The 21041-nt window shown below is 39.2% G+C and overlaps 2 protein-coding genes and 2 pseudogenes across 3 annotated transcripts in view; 1 reads left to right on the top strand and 3 right to left on the bottom strand.

The window, feature by feature from the left end:
- Positions 1-8528, bottom strand: part of SPMIP11 (sperm microtubule inner protein 11) — a 32900-nt gene extending 24372 nt beyond the window's left edge. The window contains exon 1 of the mRNA XM_070407791.1: positions 8450-8528. Within this exon, the coding sequence (XP_070263892.1) occupies positions 8450-8528 (79 nt within the window). The remainder of the gene's footprint in view (positions 1-8449) is intronic.
- On the bottom strand, positions 289-795 carry LOC139005338 (elongation factor 1-beta pseudogene; annotated as a pseudogene).
- A 7011-nt stretch (positions 8529-15539) lies between the features above and the next one.
- The window catches only part of CCNT1 (cyclin T1), a 46836-nt gene continuing 41334 nt past the window's right edge, over positions 15540-21041 (top strand). For both annotated transcript variants that reach the window (XM_070410331.1, XM_070410332.1), the window contains exons 1-2: positions 15540-15782; positions 20048-20129. In XM_070410331.1, the coding sequence (XP_070266432.1) occupies positions 15625-15782; positions 20048-20129 (240 nt within the window). In that variant the 5' untranslated portion in view covers positions 15540-15624. The remainder of the gene's footprint in view (positions 15783-20047; positions 20130-21041) is intronic.
- LOC139005343 (cytosolic 5'-nucleotidase 3A-like) lies at positions 15816-19130 on the bottom strand (annotated as a pseudogene).

Here is a 21041-nt window from a genome sequence, read left to right on the forward strand (position 1 = left end):
TCTCCCTTCCTTTCTGAAATCAATAAAAATATATATTTTAAAACGCTTCCAGAGAGAAATAAGTCACACAAAAGAATCCAACTGGAAGCTAGAAGGCAATCAAGACAGACCTTCTAAATTCTCAGAAAATGATTTTCAACCTAGAATTCCATGTCCAGAAAACTGACAGTAAAGTGTGAGGGTAGTATAAAACCATTCTGGACTCAAAAATATGCCTCCTACACATTTTTTTCTTGTTTTTAAAAAATCTTTCAAGCTTTTATTTAAGGGCGGTGATCCAAGGTAGATTTAGAAAGCAGCCATGCCCATGGACTGCACATAGTCCTCAAAAGCAGTGATTCACTCCTCCAGCATGTCTGTTCCAACTTTATCATCTTCTACTACACACTATATTTGAATTTTTAAAATTCAATACCCACTGGAACCAGTTTAGAAGAGTCCCAGACCAAGCTATCTGCTGGAATGCTTCTGACACATTCCTCTAATTTTGCCATATCTGTCTCATCATCCCAAGGCTTCACATCTAATAAGATGGAAGACTTGACAATAAGTGCAGGGTTTTTTTTTTTTTCATTTCTTTGATTCATACTGTGCAAGGTGTTTTTCTCTTAGCTTCTTCACTTCTTTGCTTTCCTCCTCCTCATCAGATCCAAAGAGATCAATGTCACCATCGTCTTCACTATTTGTAGCTCCAGTTCCTGTGGCGTTTTCCACATTAGCAGGGCCACACTTGCCCAAAGCTTTCTTCACTCCTGGCAGGCTGATCTTTCCTTTTCGTAATATTTGATGTGACATCCTCCTACACCAAGCATGTCAAACTCATGGCCCTCGGGCTGCATGCAGCCCACAAAGAATATATATATTTTAATATATTTTATTGATTTTTTACAGAGAGGAAGGGAGAAGGATAGAGAGTTAGAAACATCGATGAGAGAGAAACATCCATCAGCTGCCTCCTCACACCCCCTGCTGGGGATGTGCCCGCAACCAAGGTACATGCCCTTGACCGGAATTGAACCTGGGACCTTTCAGTCCACAGACCGATGCTCTATCCACTGAGCCAAACTGGTTAGGGCCACAAAGAATATTTTTGCGGCCCAACCAATATAACGGTATGTAAGAAACGTTTTAATAAAAATTTCGTAAGTTAATTTTTACAATATCCTGTTATACATAATTATTAATAACAAACTACATTTGCTAATTACTGATTACTATAATCGTGTTGCATTCATTTCCCTTACGCGCCTTACACACAGGTGCACCATTTCTCTCCACTAATACTAGCAGCGAATATTTTAGCAGCTGATTGCCACGTCATTAGTCTTGTACTAACTTGTTTGGTGTGCACAACAGGAAATATTTTGCTTTCGGAGAACAAGAAAAATAGGTTTATTTGCATTATGCTTATTAATTTGTGCAGTTATTCTAGAGTCTGGTAAATTGATGTTCAAGAAAAAATATTTTTATTAAAATTTCTATTTTATGTTAACGATTACTCATTTATTTTAGCCCTTTGTATTCAACATGTCTCTATTGAAATAAACCTACGTTTCTATGAAAATTGAAGCTGTTGGTTTTTTTGTGGCCCACATAAACTTAAACCTTGTTTATTTGGCCCATGTTGGCCTTTGAGTTTGACATGCTTGTCCTACACATTCTTAGAAAGCTATTTGAGGATATATATACCAGGAAAGAAAGGGAATAAACCAAAAAAGAAAAAACATGGGTTCTAGGAAACAGGGAATAAATCCTTAGAGGCAAAAGCAAGCTTCAGAACAAGAGCTATGCACCAGGCTTAAAGAGTGAACAGTCTAGACTGGAGTGGGAGAGAGGCAGTTTGGGAAAAAATAGAATTAATAGATTATCTGTTGTGTTTTGAGTGACTGGAAAAAGTATCACTGGGCATTTGACAGAGCCATTGAAATATTTTTTTGGGAGGGAAAGTAACAACAGTTACATGGAGAACCAAGCAAATGAAAAAATAGTAATGATTCTTAATTCTAGGGATAAATAAAAAATTGACATTATGTGGCTTAGTAATGAACAATTTTTACATACTTGTAAGACTGAAAGACTATTTTTTAAAAAATATATTTTATTGATTTTTTACAGAGAGAAAGGGAGAGAGATAGAGACTTAGAAACATCGATGAGAGAGAAACATCGATCAGCTGCCTCCTGCACATCTCCTACTGGGGATGTGCCCACAACCCAGGTACATGCCCTTGACCGGAATTGAACCTGGGACCTTTCAGTCCGCAGGTCGACGCTCTATCCACTGAGCCAAACCGGTTTCGGCAAGACTGAAAGACTATTGATTTAAACTTGTATTAAGTGTTCTATTGCTGTATCACAAATGACCACAAAATTAGTGGTTTAAAACAACATCCATTTATTATCTCACAGTTTTATAAGTTGGAAGTCTGGGCAGGCTTGACTGAGTTCTGTGCTTAGTTAGTCTCACAAGTCTGAAACCAAGGTGTTGGCTGGAGTAGGGTCTTAAATGGAGGTTCTAAAGAAGAGTCCATTTTCAGGCTCATTCAGATTGTTGGCAGAAATCAGTTTTTGGAGTTATAGGACTGAGGCCTTGCTAGCTGTCAGCCAGGCTACTCCCAGCTTCTAAATGCCACCCACTTTTCTTGGCATGTGGCCCCCTCCATCTTCAAAGCCAGCAATGATGTGCCAAATCCTACTCATGCTTCCAATCTCTGAATTCCTCTTTTGCTGCTAGCTGGGAAAAACACTCTGTTTTTTAAGGGTGTGTGTGATTAAATTAGGCTCTCTCAGATAATCTCCCTTTCTCCATATGCAATAACAATCACCAGCGTGTTATCCAAACTCAGATATTCCACCCAAACTCAAAGGGAAGGGAATTATACAAGGGGAGTTTCATTGCAGGTCATTCTTAAAATGTTGCCTACCACAAACCTAAGACTGACATAACTATACTGGACAAACTAGGGCGGGAAAGGCAAGAGCAGGGTATGGTATAAGAAAGCTAAATTCTCGCCCCGCTGGTATGACCTAGTGGTTGAGCGTCGTCAGCCTATGAACCAGGAGATCATGGTTCAATTCTGGGTCAGGGCACATGCCTGCGTTGTGGGCTCGATCGGGTTGCGGGCTTGACCCTCGGTTTGGGTGTGCAGGAGGCAGCAGATTAATGATTCTCTCTCATCATTAATGTTTTTCTCTCTCCCTCTCCCTTCCTCTCTGAAATCAATAAAAATATATTTTAAAAAAGAAAGCTAAATTCTCAACTGTCTTAAATAGGAAGGCAACATATAATAACCACAAATGGATAAATCAATACATGCATGTAAACTTTTTCTTTAGAAGTAGGAAGGTAAGTAACAAAAGAAACAATAGTTGAAAATGATTATCTCTGAAGAGTGGAGCTGAGAAGGCTGGGGCGGGAAACTCTTATTTTTCATTATAAGCCTTTTTTTAGCACTATTCTTCATATTTAATACTTTGAAAAAAGTAAATAACTTTTAGATATTTCTGTTGATTAGACATGAGGGGGACTACTAAAAGATTTGAGAAAATCATTAAAAAATAAGTTTGCTTTGCAAATCCACTTTCTTTATTTTCTAAATTTTTATTTTAGACAGAGGAAGGGAGAGAGAAACATCAATTTGTTGTGCCACTTATTTGTGTATTCATTGGTTGCTTCTTGTGTGTACCTGACTGGGATCAAACCCGCAACCTTGGCATATCTGGTCAATTCTCTAACCAATGGAGCTACTTGGTCAGCTCCACTTTTGAATCCACTTTAAATAAACCCAAATGGGAATTGTAGATGATGCATTTAAGGGGAAAAATCATCAACAGACACATTTTCTTCTTCTTCTTTTTTTTTTTTAACATTTAGACAGAGAATCACTTACTTTATTATTATTATAAATATAGATGTTCCATTCTAGTTAGACATCCTTTCATCTTTTATCTATTGAGCTCCTATAAACAGCCAGACACCTGCTAACTGCATTATCTCAATTAAACCTAATACAGTATTATGAGGTTGATACTTTAATTATCTCATTTTACAAAGAAACAAAAAGACATGGAGAAGTTAAGTAACTTGTCAAGATTATCAGCTCACAAGAGATGAGATTGGGATTGGAACTCAAACATGCTGACCCTGAGGTCATTTTGTTAACCACCACCCTATATGGCCAATCTTGACCAGCAGTAAGCATCAAGTATTACATATGAATGTGCTGGGTAAATTGGTTCCTGACTGCAAACAGACCTCTAGTCTCCAAATATTTTTTTATGCTACACATTACCATTATACTATCTCCATAGCCACTAATCATACATAAAACCCTAATAATGACAATTATTATTGAAGTTGGCTAGTGTATCTCTGTAATTTTCATTTTTAATGTGTTATATAATGCTTTTTTTTCCTTCAACATTTCTTCTTGGCCAATAATTTATTATTTTTGTTAAAACAAGAGAACAATTTATTAAATGAGGTTATTACAAGTAAATCTCTTATAGAGAAAAAAAATCATGGTTCTTGTGTTTTCCATTAATTATAATGGCAAATATAGGTTCCTTCTGTATATTAAAATTGATTTTCCTCTCCATTTTAAATTCTTTTTTTTCAGTTCTTTATTAAGGTATTACATATGTCTCCTTTTCCCCCCATTGCCCCACCCCCCTTGTGTCTGTGTCCATTGGTTATGCTCATATGCATGCAAACAAGCCCTTTGGTTGATCTCTACCCCCTCCTCCCCTCCCCTGCCTTCCCTCTGAGGTTTGACTGTCCGATGTTTCTCTGAACAGACACATTTTCAAGGAAAAGGAATTGGCACTGTATAAAAAAATTGGTGAATCTATATTTATACATATTAAGTGAAACTAAAATATATAAGGAATGTATCTTTTCTTGAATCCCCAATTTACAATGTAATCTTCCTTTAAATTAACTAATCAACTATTTGTCTGATAAGATTCTACTGTAATTACATTCAACTTTCACTATATAGGACTTAATTGATCCAAGCATGCTAGCTTGATGTCTAGTGGCTGGTTTATACCAGGGATTCCTACTTGGTGGTTAGGAGTTTATGGGTATTGATCCATCGATCAAATGGTTGGGGGCAAGTGTGGAGGCAGCCACACTCCAGGGTCTGATGGGCCACATTGACTTCAAGATGCCTCCTGGAAAAATGGGATCCATGGTAACTAGTTGCCTTGTCAAATAGTGATTTCACTAAATTCTTGTCCTGGAAATGAAACTGCCTAGTTTTATTTGAAGAAATAAAAAATGATTGACCTCCTAGCATTGAATTTCCACCAATAATTCAAGCAAAGTTTGAGTTTTAAGTATAGAAAACAAAATCAAATTATTGTTTTGGTACCTGCATATAATAGATGGACCACATAATAATGATTCTGTAGTGGATATGCATATGTGTGTTTTTTTAAAAAAAAATGTCAGAAGGAACTAACCCAGTTACTTTTTTCTGGGCTTGTAGAACACTACTGTGAGGTTGTAGAATGTTGTAACTCTCTTGGGAAGTTGCCCAGGGGCTCTAGGAGAAGGTTACAGGTGTTGACTCCATAAAGAAGTCCTCAAGTCAACAATTCTGGCTGAAAGTTACCATTCAGCTCCAGTGAATGGTGGTTCTTTTTTTTTTTAATATATTTTATTGATTTTTTACAGAGAGGAAGGGAGAGAGATAGAGAGTCAGAAACATCGATGAGAGAGAAACATCGATCAGCTGCCTCCTGCACACCTCCCACTGGGGATGTGCCCACAACCCAGGTACATGCCCTTGACCGGAATTGAACCCGGGACCCTTCAGTCCGCAGGCCGACGCTATATCCACTGAGCCAAATCGGTTTTGGCAATGGTGGTTCTTAATATTCTTGGGAGCCACCTGTTGGGGAACAGAGAATAAGTAACTCTAGGTAAAGCCAACCTGACATTTGAACTTCAGGGTTTAGAGGTTAATAGATTTTCATAGAAAGGCTATCAATCATTTGTACAGTGCTCTGCCCACAGCAAAAGACTTGTGTCGTCTCCATAAATGTTTAAAAATGAGCACAGGGCCTGCCGGTGTGGTTCAGTGGTTGAGTGTTGATCTATGAATCAGAAGATCACGGTTCGATTCTCGGTCAGAGCACATGCCTGGGTTGTGGGCTCAATCCCCAGTGGAGGAACCTGCAGGAGGCAGCCAACCAATGATTTTCTTATCACTGATGTTTCTATCTCTCTATTCCTCCTCCTTCCTCTCTGAAATCAATAGAAATATTTTTTAAAATGAGCACAGGCATAGGTATTTGACAATTTGGAATCAAATTCTGGCTCTATCACTGTGACCTTGGGTAAATAAGTTAACCTCTTTGAGCCTGTTTCCTTATTGATAAAAGGAATAGTAATATCTACCTCACAGGAATGTTGACAGGATTACATGGAATCATGCACGTAGAGTTCTCACTACAATGCCTGGAACACAGTACATGCTAAATAGATTATTATTATTAAATGCCTGAATCAACAAAATTAGGGATTAATTAGATTTAGCAAATGGACCTCCTCTGTCCAAATCTTGAGAGATAACCAGAGGGTATAAAATTGAAGGGGGTGAGGGAACCAAGTGGGGGCTGAGGGGAGGCAAATTTGGTGTCCAGTCTTCCCTCTACATTTCAGGCCAACAGGTTAGCCAAGCCTCCTGTCTCTGATAGTCTGCCATTGGAATGAAAAAACATGGGTAAGCAGATGATATCAGGAAGCTTCCTGTCATCCCACAGGGGACTCCAGTTTTTATAAAGTGAAGTCTTTCTGACTAGCTTACAAAGTAATTCATCAGAAATGAGACCCAGGCCTTTTTGGAACCGAGTCTTGTCCACCAGTGTTTAAGTGGCTAACTGGGTAGGAAAATCCCAGGCTTGAAGCTTAATTATCTCACGGTGAGAAGTCCCTCTAGTACGGGCAGGCAGGAGAGGCCTGCTCTTGGCCTGGAACAGGGGAAAGTTGTGGGTTAAGCCAAGTGTTTATCAGAGAGAGGATGAAAAGCTTATTTGGAGACAACAGTAGCCCCATGGAATAATGTTGGGACTCAAATGGTTGGGGGCAAGTGGGGAGGGCTGGTGTAGAGCTATTAAGGGATTCCTAGGGCCCATCAGTGGGATCCTTTGTACAAGTCTTACCTGGAAGCTGGATATGTAAAACAGAGCTTCTATGATGGAATTAGAAAGAGGACCGAGAGTGCCCAATGAAGGTCAATCCTACACAATCTTAACTCTGTGCTTTATACTTTTCCAGTAACCCCCATCCCTCACCTCAACATCACTTTTGCTTTAGTACCTGCCTATATTTAATTTCCTTCATGTGCTCTCTATTTGGCTCAGAAAATCCTTTGCCATTTCTGTGCTTTCAAACAAGTCACCTTTTAAGACCTTAATCAATCGTCACATCTCCTGCAAAGTCTCCCCTAACTTGTTTTGGTTAGTCATTCTATATTATTTATTTATTTGTTCACCCTACAAATATGTATTTATTAAATCTCTATTGTGTATGAGACACTGCTAGGCATTGTGGATATAATACAAATCTAATATGTACTCACTGCCAACTAGATATCCTTCTATGTCTCCCTCTAAAATTAAAATGCTTAGCATGCTTATATGCATAGTCCGTGGACATGGGCAATAGGGTGGTGAAGACTTGGGAGTGGGTGGGTAGAGGCTGGGAGGAGGGGGATAAACAGAAGACATCTGCAATACTATCAACAATTTTATATAAATGCTTAGCATGACTAACATCATCCTTAATTATCTGGCCCCTGCCTACTTTTCAAGGCCTGCTCCCCAGCATCTGTTTATTTCACCACTTATCTGTACCCAAGGACTTGAGTGCTCACTTAATTTGGCTCTCTCTCAAGTTTCTGTTCCTTTGTGCTATATTCCCTTCTTGTCTACTTGAACTCCAACCATCCTTTAACACTCATTTCTGGAAGCATTTTGTGTATGAGGTCTTCTCTAAAGTATCCCCCTATTCTCACTTCAAATCCAATGTATCAGATACTTCCTCTTTTGGGTCTACATAGCATTCCATATTTAATTTAATCTCATACAATATTGCAAATTTTTTGTTTGCATACTTATCTTCATTTGCTAGTCAGCCACTTTATGCAGAGACCTTATCCTATCTATCTTTGTAACCCGTCACCAAGATAAAGCCTTGCACAAAGTTAGTGCTTAAATGTTGGCTAAATGAGCAAATGAATACATTTATTTGGTTGAACAAATTGGGTATCTTAATAAGGATATTAAATGACAGAAGTGGGAACCTGAATGGATACTCTGCCTACTCCATTATTTTAACTAGTGTAATTTTTAATGTTGGGGGATAAATCTCTAACCCAAGGTAGGAAAAGTAAATGGCTAAGAAGTGGGCCTTCTAACCCTCTACTCTATATTCCCCTTACTTGTTTCTTCAGTTGTGTCCCTTTTCTTGTGCTGAAAGGAATTTTGATATCCCAGTAGATACAAGTTGAAGAAGGCCATCTTAGCTCTTCCCTGACCTCTTCTGGAATGTCCAGGCTGGAGCACCAAACTGGTAACCATGGTAATGTTCTGAAGAATTATTATGACTGACATTCCTTTAGTCTAAAGAGGCACATGATTTATGGGTTCACAGTGGAGCTGGAGTGGGAGTTGGCTAAGTAACTTCAGGAAAATGGAGTAATCAAGTGCCAGTTACCTTTTTATTTGCCCCGTTTTATTATCCTGTAAGCTTCAGAAGGCAATGAGTAGAAAGAGCACTGACCTGGGCTCAAATCTTAGTTTCACTATATTCTAAGTGCCTGACTTTGAATATAATCATCCCTGGGTGTTTTTTTAACTTAAAAAGAAATGGAGATGGTATCTATTTCATGGAGGTATGAGAATTAAATGAGATAATAATGTATGCAAATTTCCTCAGCACAGTGTTCAGCATATAATGGAACCTTAGCAAACAGTATTTAAATCTGAAGATGAGCCTTCATTTCAAGCAGTGCTGTGCTAGTTCATATTTACTTTTGAGAACCACTTGCTAAACTTTCAGGAATTTTTAAAAATATGTTTTTATTGATCTCAGAGAGAGGACAGGAGAGGGAGAGAGAAATAGAAACATCAAGGATGGGAGAGAATCATTGATCAGCTGCCTCCTGTGTGTTCCCCACTGGGGATGGAGCCCACAATGCAGGTATGTGCCCTGACCAGGAATCAAACTGTGACCTCTTGGTTCATAGGCTGTGACGCTCAAGCACTGAGCCACACCGGCCAGGCAAGGAATTTTTTGAGCTGTTTTTTAAACAACCATTATTCTAAAAATTACAATAGAATAAATTACATTACAAATATAAAAGTAGTAAATACTAAAAACACTTCTCTTACTACGTTTTATTATTACCTTTGTTTATGAGGTTATTTATAGCTATTGTATCTGGATGATCTCTTCTGTTTTTCTTTAATTTTTTATTCCTTTTTCCTGTTTGTTTTTCAGCTTGGGAAGTTTCTATCGGCATATCTTCAAATTCACTGATGATTCTTTCCTTGATTGTGATCAATCTACTAAGTCCATCAACGGCATTCTTCATTTCTGTTAGTGCTTTTGATTTCTAGCACTTTCTTTTGATTCTTAAGTTTTCACCTTTTTGCTTACATTACTCATCTGTTCTTTTCTCCTGAAAAGTACATGTGCACTTTTCCCTTTAGAGCCCTTAACATATTAATCCTGGTTATTTTAAATTCCTGGTTTGATAATTCCAAAATTTCTGCCACATGAGTTTGGTTCTGATGCTTGTCTTGCCTCTTTAGACTGTATTTTTTTTTTTTTTTTGTCTTTTAACATGCCTTGTACTTTTTTTGTAGAAAGGCATAATATACTGGGTAAAAGGGACTGAGATTTTATGTTTATCTGGCTGGGAATTAGGTTGTTTTCTGTGTGCTATAGCAATAGGTGCCAGAGGCTAAATTGTCTTTGGCTTTCCCTAGGGCAGCCGTGGGCAAACTACGGCCCACGGGCCAGATCCGGCCTGTTTGAAATGAATAAAACTAAAAAAAAAAAAAAGACCATACCCTTTTATGTGATGATGTTTACTTTGAATTTATATTAGTTCACACAAACACTCCATCCATGCTTTTGTTCCGGCCCTCCGGTCCAGTTTAAGAACCCATTGTGGCCCTCGAGTCAAAAAGTTTGTCCACCCCTGCCCTAGAGACTCCTTCTTAAATAGTCTGAGCTTGTAGTTCTTCCAAGTTGTAATGCCCTGTTATTACAGAGGATCCCTACTGATGTGTTGGTAAAATGGTGGGGTGGGAGAGAAGTGTTCTCCAATCTAATAGGATTGGCCTCAGTCTTTCAGTGAGCTTGTGTTCCTGGATTGTGACCTTCACAAATGCTTGTCTTTTTTCTTCCCTTAAATGAAACAAGCTAGAGGAGGCTGGAGTTGGTTGTTTTCCTTCTCCCACATTGGTTAGGCCAGGGGTGGGCAACCTTTTTGTGAGTGTGTGCCAAAACCAGCAAAATCTCTGACTCAAAATTCTTCTGCGTGCCAACCCTAATTTTTTGAGAACATGTTATGCCTACTTGATATCTCTTAAGGTGTACGTATGTGAAGAACCTTGAAGAAATAATAAAATTCATTCGATTGACAAAAACACAGTATATGATGATGAAAAATACAAGAATCAACCAATGGGGAGAAAAGAATCAACCAATGAACAACAAGTTGATGCTTCTCTTTCTCTCTCCCTTCCTAAAATCAATAAATTAAAAAAACAAAACAAAAGCTCTGTATTTCAAAATGGTTACTTTCCCTTTCCTTGCCAGAAGGATGAGGATAATATTTTCCAATCTTCATATCTTCATAGTAAGACATATGGGGTTCCTGGAGGTAAAATGCACAAAAATGTGGGGGATTCCTTAAGGCAAAGCCCCGGGAGCTTTTTTAAATCTTTCAATGTAGTCCAATTTCACTTATCAGCAATTGGTCAATTCCTACCAGTTGCTGGTTCCAGTAGTATTTTTTGCTCCCAGTGAGCCATGATTCTCTGTTCTGCCTGCTGATTCTGCCTGTCTCTCCACTTTTTGTGGTAGAGGTTGTCCTGTTACCTTAATTCTTTGATGCATTTAAGTTTTGGGGTCCTGCCCCAGCAGGTCCAGGGGTTCCCAAAGATGTGGATGGAGTCAGTGAAGAAGGAATGACACGGAGACAGCGTTCAGTTGATCACCAGCCTAGCCAGGTTCTCTAGCCAGGTTCTCCAGCCAAGTTCTGTCTAGGTTCTCTTGCCATGTTCTCTTGCTAGGTTCTTCAGCCAGGTTCTGTTTTTTATTGTCTTGTTACATCTGTATTTATACCAGTTTTTTTTTTAAATCTTTAAATTCTTTATTAGTTAAGGAATTACAAATGTGTCCTCATTCCCCCCCATTAACCCACATCCCGCCTCCCCCCCCCCCCCCCCCCACTCATGCTCTCATCCCCCTGTTGTCCATGTCCATTGGCTTGGCCCATATGCATGCATACAAGTCCTTTGGTTGATCTTTTCCCCTTACACCCCCCTTTCCCTCTGGGGATTAATAGTCTGATTGCTGTTTCTCTGTCTTTGGATCTGTCCCTATTCATCAGTCTATGTTGTTCTCTATATTCCAAAAAATGAGTGAGATCATGTGGTATTTATCTTTCTCTGACTGGCTTATTTCACTTAGCATAATGCTCTCCAGTATACCAGATGATTTTAATCCTATCAATTTCTATTCCAAAGGTTAGGGTGTTTCTTATCTCCATTCCAGGGAGTAAAGATTATGTACTTAAGCGTGACTGTTCTAGTTAAAGTGATTAACTACCAGCCTGGCACTTAGTTAAGGGATTTTATTCCTTCCCTAACTTCAGGGAAAAATCCCTACCTGGGGAAACAACCTTTCTTGAAGAGGTGACCTTGGTTAAAACACATAGCGCCAAGAAGGGGAGCAAACATATTAAAAACAGTATGCCATATATGCCAGGTCCCTTGAAACGTATGCTGTGCAGATGTTTCTTCCCTGCAGTGACTGTGTCAAGCAGCAAGGATGGACTGGCTTCCGGCATTTAAGAAGAATTATTGATTTTCAGTTCAGCCTTTTTGTTTGGTTGTGAGGAGTGATGATTTCCAAGCTCTTTACACATCAGACTGGAAACCAGAAGTCCCTGTCTATTTTCTCTGCATGGTGAATATACTATGTGATTGTGTGTTCATCTCTTTCCAATTTCATGATCAGTGATGTCACATTGGTAGCTTGAAATTGGCCATGGTGGGAGGTAACACTACAGAAAATGGCAAATGCTACAGACAAAGACTTAATTTATTGTTTTATTGACTGACTAGAGTTAAGAAAGTGTAGAGAAAACTTTAATTATGTAGATTAAGTTTAAAAGTGTATCATGTTTGGGGCCATTACATTATAAATAGCACAAAAATTGAAATATTCTTCCAGTATTCAAAACTATTATCCAATTCAGCAAAGACATTGCTCAAGTCACTGATAAATAAGTTCCAACATAAGTCTCATTGTTTCACTTTCATCTTATTGAATAATGCAAATGAAAATGTCAACCAATAGTCAAAGCTATACTCATTTGTCAAATGCAATCATAGGTTGGTTCTTGATTCAAAGAGTTTGGTAAAACTCACTGAAAGCATTCTGTAAGAACCAGTTGGCTATAAATAAGATTGCATACTTTATTTTTTATAAATTGTGTGCTACCCATCCTTTATATCAGTAATTTTTACAGTAAACTTTATGTACGTATACATATACTTACAATTACTTTTCTGGGTAGCTGGCTGTTAATAATTTATCAGCACATACACACCTTGGCCAATTTCAAGCTATCATGACATTACTGAATGTGGAGTTAGGGATAGTTTGGAAGAGAACACCATCTCTTCATATTTTAATTTGGAGACTATAAGAATGTTGGGAGAAATTGTTTTATCTGTAGTAAATGGTAATATTTGACACAACTGAAATATGACATTCCTAAGCACAGCAAAATAAGATTAAACCATGAAATATGGTATAATCCTGTACAAGATTAGTCTAGTGAGTAAGAAGAGTAGCCTTATAGGTATGATTTACAGAAAAAGGGGTCCTATTCAACAACAAAAAATTCCTCTGGCTTAAGATTTGTCAGTTGTTCTTTAAGGGCAACGTACCAGAGGGTTAACATTATTTTGACCATAAACATGTATCGAATACCTACTATGTGTCAGGTGTTCTGACAGTATGCAGAGATGACATTTAAGATCACACAGCTGGTTAAAAGAGTAGCTTGGAATTTTGAGGTCATTATACCAAGACTTAGTATTAGTATAATGCTATAAGCTAGTCACGGACAGACAAATACTGTATGGTTCCATGTCTATGATGTATCTAAAGTAGTTAAACTCATAGGAACAGCAAGTAGAATGGGGCTAGGCAGAGGGGGAAATGAGGACTTGTTCAATGGGTACAGAATTTCAGTTTTGCAAAATGAAGAAGTTGTAGAGACCAGTTACATAATAATGTGAATATAGTTGACACTACTGACATGTACACTTAAAAATGATTTTCTGGCCAGGTAGCTCAGTTGGTTAGAGCATCATCCAAATATATCAATGTTGCGGGTTCAATCCCCGGTCAGGCCACATACACTAAGGTTTCTCTTTCGCTCTTTCCTGTCCTCTCTCTCTCTAAAATCAATAAATCTAAAACATGGTTAAGATGTTTTTTAAAAAAAATTGAATAGCTGGGATTTGGATTCTGGCCTGACACAAAAAGTCACCTTTATCAATTATGTTATCTGCTGCCTACTTTCAAGTAATTTGATCTTCAGCCAAGGAATATTTCTTTTCTCTGATTTACATGGTCCTCCTCTTCTGTATGGCAGGGTAGCAAGCCATTGGTTAGCAGGTGCATTGCCTGAAGCCTTACAGATACCAGAACTTCTCTTGGAAGACTAGCATACTCAACCAGGATAGCAAATTCAAAATGGAGTCACCAATCTAACACAGCGATTTTCAACTTTTCACCTCATGGCACAAACTAATTACTAAAATTCTGTAGCACACCAGAAAATATTTATATATTTTTGGCCAATCTAACAAAAAAGGTATAATTGATTCATTCATACCAGACGGCTATTGTTGTGTTGGCTGTTGTGATTCTCTTATTTGACAATCTAAAGCAGAGGTTCTCAACCTGTGGGTCGCGACCCCTTTGGCGGTCAAATGACCCTTTCACAGGGGTCGCCTAAGACCATCCTGCATATCAGATATTTACATTACGATTCATAACAGTAGCAACATTACAGTTACGAAGTAGCAACGAAAATAATTTTATGGTTGTGTCACAACATGAGGAACTGTATTTAAGGGCCAGAAGGTTGAGAACCACTGAAAGGGAAAAGAGGCCAGTGCCTGTATTGCATATTTTAAAGATTCTTGCAGCACATCAGTTGAAAATCGCTGATCCAAGAGATTAAGTGGAGAACCAAACACAGGTCAGAGAAATAGGAAAGAGGGATCTGGGAGAAATAAATTTGACTTTTAAAAAACAACATACATGACTACATAACTGGAAAAGTGCTTATTCTATTAAAAGAAAAAAGTCTATGATGATGGAAGTTTGAAATAATTATTTTTTTGAATGTTATATAACCTGATGTAATTTACATCTTTCTGAATCTCAATTTTTCTGGAGTAAAACAGAGCTAAGGCTTACTGCAGGCAGTATATGGCAGATAGGGCCTGGAATGGAAGGAAATAATTGAGAATGACCTAAACTAAACTAAACTTACTGCACTGGAACAGCCATATCTAGAAATAAACAAAACTCAAAGTATTATTGTAATTGAGTGAAAACTAGTTCTGCGTGCTGCATGAAAGCCAATAAGTTGAGTGACAGGAGTTGAATCAAGGAAAGCGACTTTATTCGTTTTATTCCTTTAAGTTGGATCACTGTGGAGAAGCTAAGAATGCATTCAAGGCTTTAGCGTCCCAAATGCGTAATTTACATTGTTATCAATAATGTGAGAGCTTCCAGTTGCTTCACGTTACGATATACGATAGGGCCACTATGATCACTTTTTTAGTTTTTGTCAGTCTCACCTATTTTCTCTGTCAAGTTCTCCATCTGCCCCATTTTATATCGCCGCCTCCGCCACAAACGAAATTCTCCGAGAAGCCGCGGAGCGGCGCGTGGGCGGGCGCCTAATCCCGCCACAAACATTGCCTCACCCTCTCGCGCAAGGCGCGAATGCTCAGCCTACTTCTCGCGAGAGGGGACGGGGTTTTGAACGAAAACTTTTTAACCTCACCCTCCCTCCAAGAGTCACATGACGGGCACTCGCGTCCCCACCCCGAGGTCTTTCCTGCTCGCCTATTGGCTGTTTACTTGGTTACTGGCTGTCGCGTGATCCATTAAGGAAGTAGACCCTTCAACTATTCTCCTCGGCGGAAGCGTGTCACAACCTATCCGGCCATTCTTAGCGGAAGTTCGTCACGGCGCAGTTGCCTCCGCACAGCGGATGTGTGTCGCCGCTTAAGTGACGCTGGGAAGCGCTTGCAGCCTTCGCCGCTGCCTTCTGGTTGGAGCACTATGGAGGAAGAGAGAAAGAACAACAAACGGTGGTATTTTACTCGAGAACAGCTGGAAAATAGCCCATCCCGTCGCTTTGGGCTGGACCCAGATAAAGAACTTTCTTATCGTCAGCAGGCGGCCAATCTGCTCCAGGACATGGGGCAACGTCTTTATGTGTATCCTTGCGGCCTAGGCCTTCGGCCTTGGAATCAGTCCCGCCTGGCTCTCGCGTCCAGGCCCCAGGCTCTCTGAGGGACGGAAGTGGGGAGAGGGTGGGCAGGGGCTGATGTCGGGTGGGAGAGACTGCGGTGGGGCAGGCTGAAAGTTCAGTGTTCGCGCGAGGGAGCCGAGGCGGAATTAATTTCCCGCTCGCTCACCGGTGCCACCAACCTTGCCGGGAATTCGTGTGCTTCCCGGCTTTATGTTTTAACCGGCCGTTCTTAGGCCATTTTCGGTGTGTTCTGATCGCCTGTTCTGGTGACTTTGAGATTATGCTTTTCTGCTATGCCCTAGGGCCTAGGCTCTGGTGGAGGTTTTAGCGTTGATGACTGCGTCTTGAATTTAGTGTGTATAGAGAATTTTGAGAAATTCATGACCTGAGGGTCTTATAAAGGGTGGCCTAGAATTAATGCCCAGCTTTGGTTCAAAGTTTCTTCTTCCCACTTACCTCTCTAAGAAAGCTGTCAAATTCTTGGTGTTCTCTGTAAAATGGAGTGATAATTCTTGCATTTAATTTAAATGGCCTACACAATACTTGACACTCAAGTTCAAATAGTAGCGACTGTTAGAGTTTCATAGAATTTCAGAGGAAGGGGGGATGCCAGTTAAGATTTGTAGGGATGTAGACCTAATGATCTAACGGTTTAAAAAAACGTTGAAAAATATTGGGTTTTTGAAAGCATTTTTCTGAGTCATGTTGAGACCTTACTTTCCGGCATATCCTGTTTGGCTCAAATAAATTCTTACAAAAATTCTCTAGAGATTAAAAAAAAAGTTGGGGTTTTAAGATAGTCAGTGCTGATGTGTATTTGTTTTTCTCATATTTCAAAGATGAGGTAATATAGTGATTTTTTTCCTCCAAGCATTTTTTGGCTTTTCATTTCATATTTATTATCAAAACTTTGATTCAAAACATTTAATCATGACTAGTGACATGTGGATACCAACAGTTTTTTCAAACATCAAGTACCAGTATTTTTTGGTAATTATCAATTTTCCTGAAACAAATTAACCAAAATAACACAATTTTAGTAGATGGAGATACCATCAGCATAATTCACACAAATTACAAAAATGGCTATACTTAAAAATCATACACATTATTTCACCATTTCATAAAACTTTCTAAACTTCTACAAACTTTCCCAGTGTAAAGAGACTCCTCAAAAACATCATGATAACATTAACTACAAAATGCTCTTTGGAAATAGAGAGTTATTTTTCAAATTTTAACTTTAAGATATCCCCTCTCCCTGATTTAATAGTTTATTTTTCAAAATACGCAGCTAGTGGGACCTGTTGTTCATGCATCTTCAACAGCTGAGGCATCCCAACCTTTGGTGTTTCTGGTGTAAATTACTTGAGCTCTGTGCTTTGAAACTAGTTTAATAAGTCCTTTACTAAGGAGCTCCTGAAAGGCTGCCCTGGCCAGGGAACTGTGGATCTTCAGTCTCTCAAGGGAAACAGTTGGGCTTATAAGCTTATTATAGTTGGGAACTTTGTTACAGTTTGTTATAATGTTGCTTTGTCAGACTAGACCAGGTTATTGAACTTGTCCTGAACTTTGCCTTTGGACCACGTCTAATTTTGGCCTTGCCCCCAGATTTGTTCATTGGGTCTTTGTCTTTCTTGGCTGACTTTCCAGTATCTTTATTGTTGACCTTGGGTGGCATAGCAAAACTTAAAGAGCAGCTGCTACAAGGCTGCTAAGATGTCAGACAAAAAGGAAGATTTTTTTTTAAATGTTAAAAAATATGGTGAGGAGTGTGTAGAGAGAGGTGAGAAAAAGGAGCTTCCAGTTGATGGACTCCACATGCTTGAAAATAATTCAGTAATGTAGAGAAAAACTTGCAAAGCAAGAATATATTATAAATAAAAGTCTTTCAGCAAGGTGAACAAATGCACAGTTCTTGCATCAATTTCATCCTGAGGAGAGAGGTCTTCTTGAAGAATGCTTATTTACAGAATCTTTTTGTAAGTTAGAGTTGGCCCCCTCCAATGATTTGTCTTTTATTAGAACAGTATCATTAGAGTCCATGTGCTTTTCTAAAAGTGCATCCCCTCGTTCACTTAGATACCGATTTTTCAGAATGTATTCAACATTGGCTACGTATCTGCCTTAAGTGTCCCTGAGAGTCTCTCACACAAATTATATTGCTATTGTCTTTTAATTGATTGAAATATTCTGAATTCTTTAAGACATCATTATGTTTGTTAAATACATGAATTGATTCTCCTTTAAATCCTTTGAGTACCCCATTGTCATCAAAATCCATGAAGTTGGACACTATCACATTTGGATAATAAACACCAACTTGATGGATAATCTCTAGTACATACTGATACCAGCCAAAAATATGAACACAGGTATACTATGTTGGAGCTTATCAGAGAAATTTTCATGTTCCTTGAGCATAACGTCAGATTCTGTCAGTTTCTTTAGGTTTTGATGAAACCTATTCCACAAACCATGTCATTTAGTTTACCATTCTAAAACATAAGAGTACTACTCTTCTATGGTAAGAACAGGCTCAATTTTTCTTTCTTTTTTAAAAAATATATTTTTATTGATTTCAGAGAGGAAGAGAGAGGGAGAGAGAGAGAGAAACATCAATGATGAGAGAGAATCATTGATCAAATGCCTCCTGCACGCCCCACACTGGAGATTGAGCCTGCAAACCCTGGCATGTGCCTTGCCTGGGAATCGAGCCTTGACTTCCTGGTTCATAGGTCAACGCTCAGCCACTGAGACAAGAAGGCTGGGCAGAACAGGATCAATTTCAATAGCATAATATTTTCTCTTTAGTTGCAGTAACTTCGACATTCATCTGAAACCAGCTAGCAGTTGTCAATGACTTTATGACATATTGAACATCTTTCTCCTATGTAAGAAAACTTAGTGTCAATTCAAAGTCTGTTAATCTGAAAATTGACAGCTCCTCCTTTGATAAGGCCACATAATTTCTTCTACTCTTGTAGGAGTCTCCATGTGAACTGAACTTTTCAGGAATTCTGGCATCATTTTCACATGTGTAGCAGAATCTTAGTAATTTCTTGGTTACCCAATCTTCCTTAGGGCATTCTTGAGTTTTTCTGTCCTTGAATTTGTCTGGAATAATAGCACAGGTGGTAAGCAATATCCAGAGATGCAGGGCTTGGATATAGGCGTCTTGATGATCTTGGTCATCTGCCGTGTCTTCCTCTTGAAGGTGAACATGCACTGGGTCAGCACCACCCCTGCTACCAGGGTGCAAATGCAGGTGCTAGCTACCAGGGTGCACCCTTGCTATGGCCACCTGGTCCATCGGTGGGGCCTCATGCACGGATGGGCCCGAAAAGAACAGGTCAATTCTAGCATTTGGTCAGAAAATATACTCATTTTGTAGCAGAAAAGGCTAAAATAGTTTTAAAGTTCTTTTCATCCTGAAAGTGAAAAACTGTTCTTGCGTGCACCTTCCACTTAAATGTGTTGCTGAACGTTTATGTTTTAAGTGCTCACTTCAAAAGAGGTGTTCTCTTTCTTGCCAATATCCATTGTGTTTTTAAGCACCCAGTCAGTGTACTGAGTTAAACATTTTGTTTGAAATTCTGTTTTGTTGCATCCTAGCCCTTTCCTTTTTATATGTGTGTTGTTATTAAGGTTGTTGACAATATGAGACGGCCTCATTCTGTATACCCCACATTGTCTTCTGAGGTCTTTAGAAATAAGGTATTTAACATTTTGTCAGTGATTGAATATAAAATCATTCCACAGTACTTTTGGTCCCAGGGATCACCTTATGAGAAGGCTTGGTTGCCAGAGAGAAGTAGAACTGAAAAAATTGCTAAAGTTTAAAAGTTTAGCCATATCTCTAGGGCCAGGTCAGGGAGGGTGTTGTAAATCATGTGAGGAGAGGTCCTGAGCTAATGAATCACCATTGCAGGATTTTCAGTAGGCAAGTGATGGGTTTAGGACTTGTGTAATTTTGTTTATGTCCATTCTTGATTCACACATGCTAAGAAGCTTGCTTGTTTATTCAGTAAATTTGTAGTGAATAACTGTTATGTTTAAGGTGTGCTAAGTGTCAATTGGTAGTTAATAATTTGATGGAGAGGTAAATATTTTCATTTGGGAATATCTGCTGTGCTCAGCTTGCGTGGTCATTTTGGGAGAATAGAAAGATTGTACTTTTGGGAATTGTACTGCCTGCCTGGTTTGGGGCCTTAACTTGAATATTTAAAGCTCACAATTGACTATCAACACTGCTATAGTATACATGCATCGATTCTACATGATTCAGTCCTTCACACAGTTCCATCGATATGTAAGTATTTTTTATATGGTTTAATCCTTTTATGATTAATTCCAACTTCATTTTTCTTTTGTGGTTGATCTTTGCTGCTGAACTGGGATTTGGAGTTTAGAATTTAGGGTTGGTCACTTTCATTATGTGCCATACTACTGTTCTGAATCCAGCCTTCCAAATTTCCTTTGAAGCTTCTAGTTTAGTGGTCGGCAAACTGCGGCTCACGAGCCACATGCGGCTCTTTAGCCTCTTGAGCGTGGCTCTTCCACAAAATATCTACTTCTGCACATGGGCCACGAAGTTTCAATCGCACTGGCACTGTACCTGTGCACCCGCACGTGGTATTTTGTGGAAGAGCCACACTAAAGGGGCCAAAGAGCCGCATGTGGCTCGTGAGCCGCAGTTTGCCGACCACTGGTCTAGTTAGTTGTTTGGTAGGTTCAGTGCATCCTTAGAGTAAGTGGAATCTTTAGTAAAGAAATATGTTATTGAACACTTAACATATGGGTTGGGAGAATAGAATTAAAGGGAAACTGCTTAATTTTAAGTGTAATTTTTAAAAAATATGTTTTTATTGATGTGAGAGAGAGAGAGGAAGGGAGAGGGAAAGAGAGAGAAACATCCATCTGCTGGCTCCCATATACCCCCTACTTGGGATCGAGCCCACAACCAGGACATGTGTCCTGATAGGGAATTGAACTGGTGACCTCTCGGTGCATGGGATGATGTTCAACCTACTGAGCCACCTGGCCAGGGCTGTAATTTTTGAAATCCTCCTATATAATAAAAGGCTAATATGCAAATTGACTGAACTGTGGAATGACCAGTCGCTATGATGCTCACTGACCACCAGGGGGCAGACGCTCAATGCAGGAGCTGCCTACTGGTGGTTAATGTGCTCCAGTAGGGTGAGTGCCACTCAGCCAGAAG

This window comes from Myotis yumanensis, unplaced genomic scaffold, assembly GCF_028538775.1.
Source record: "Myotis yumanensis isolate MYYU_CA2020_CCGP unplaced genomic scaffold, mMyoYum1.0.hap1 SCAF_3, whole genome shotgun sequence".
NCBI lineage: Eukaryota > Metazoa > Chordata > Mammalia > Chiroptera > Vespertilionidae > Myotis > Myotis yumanensis.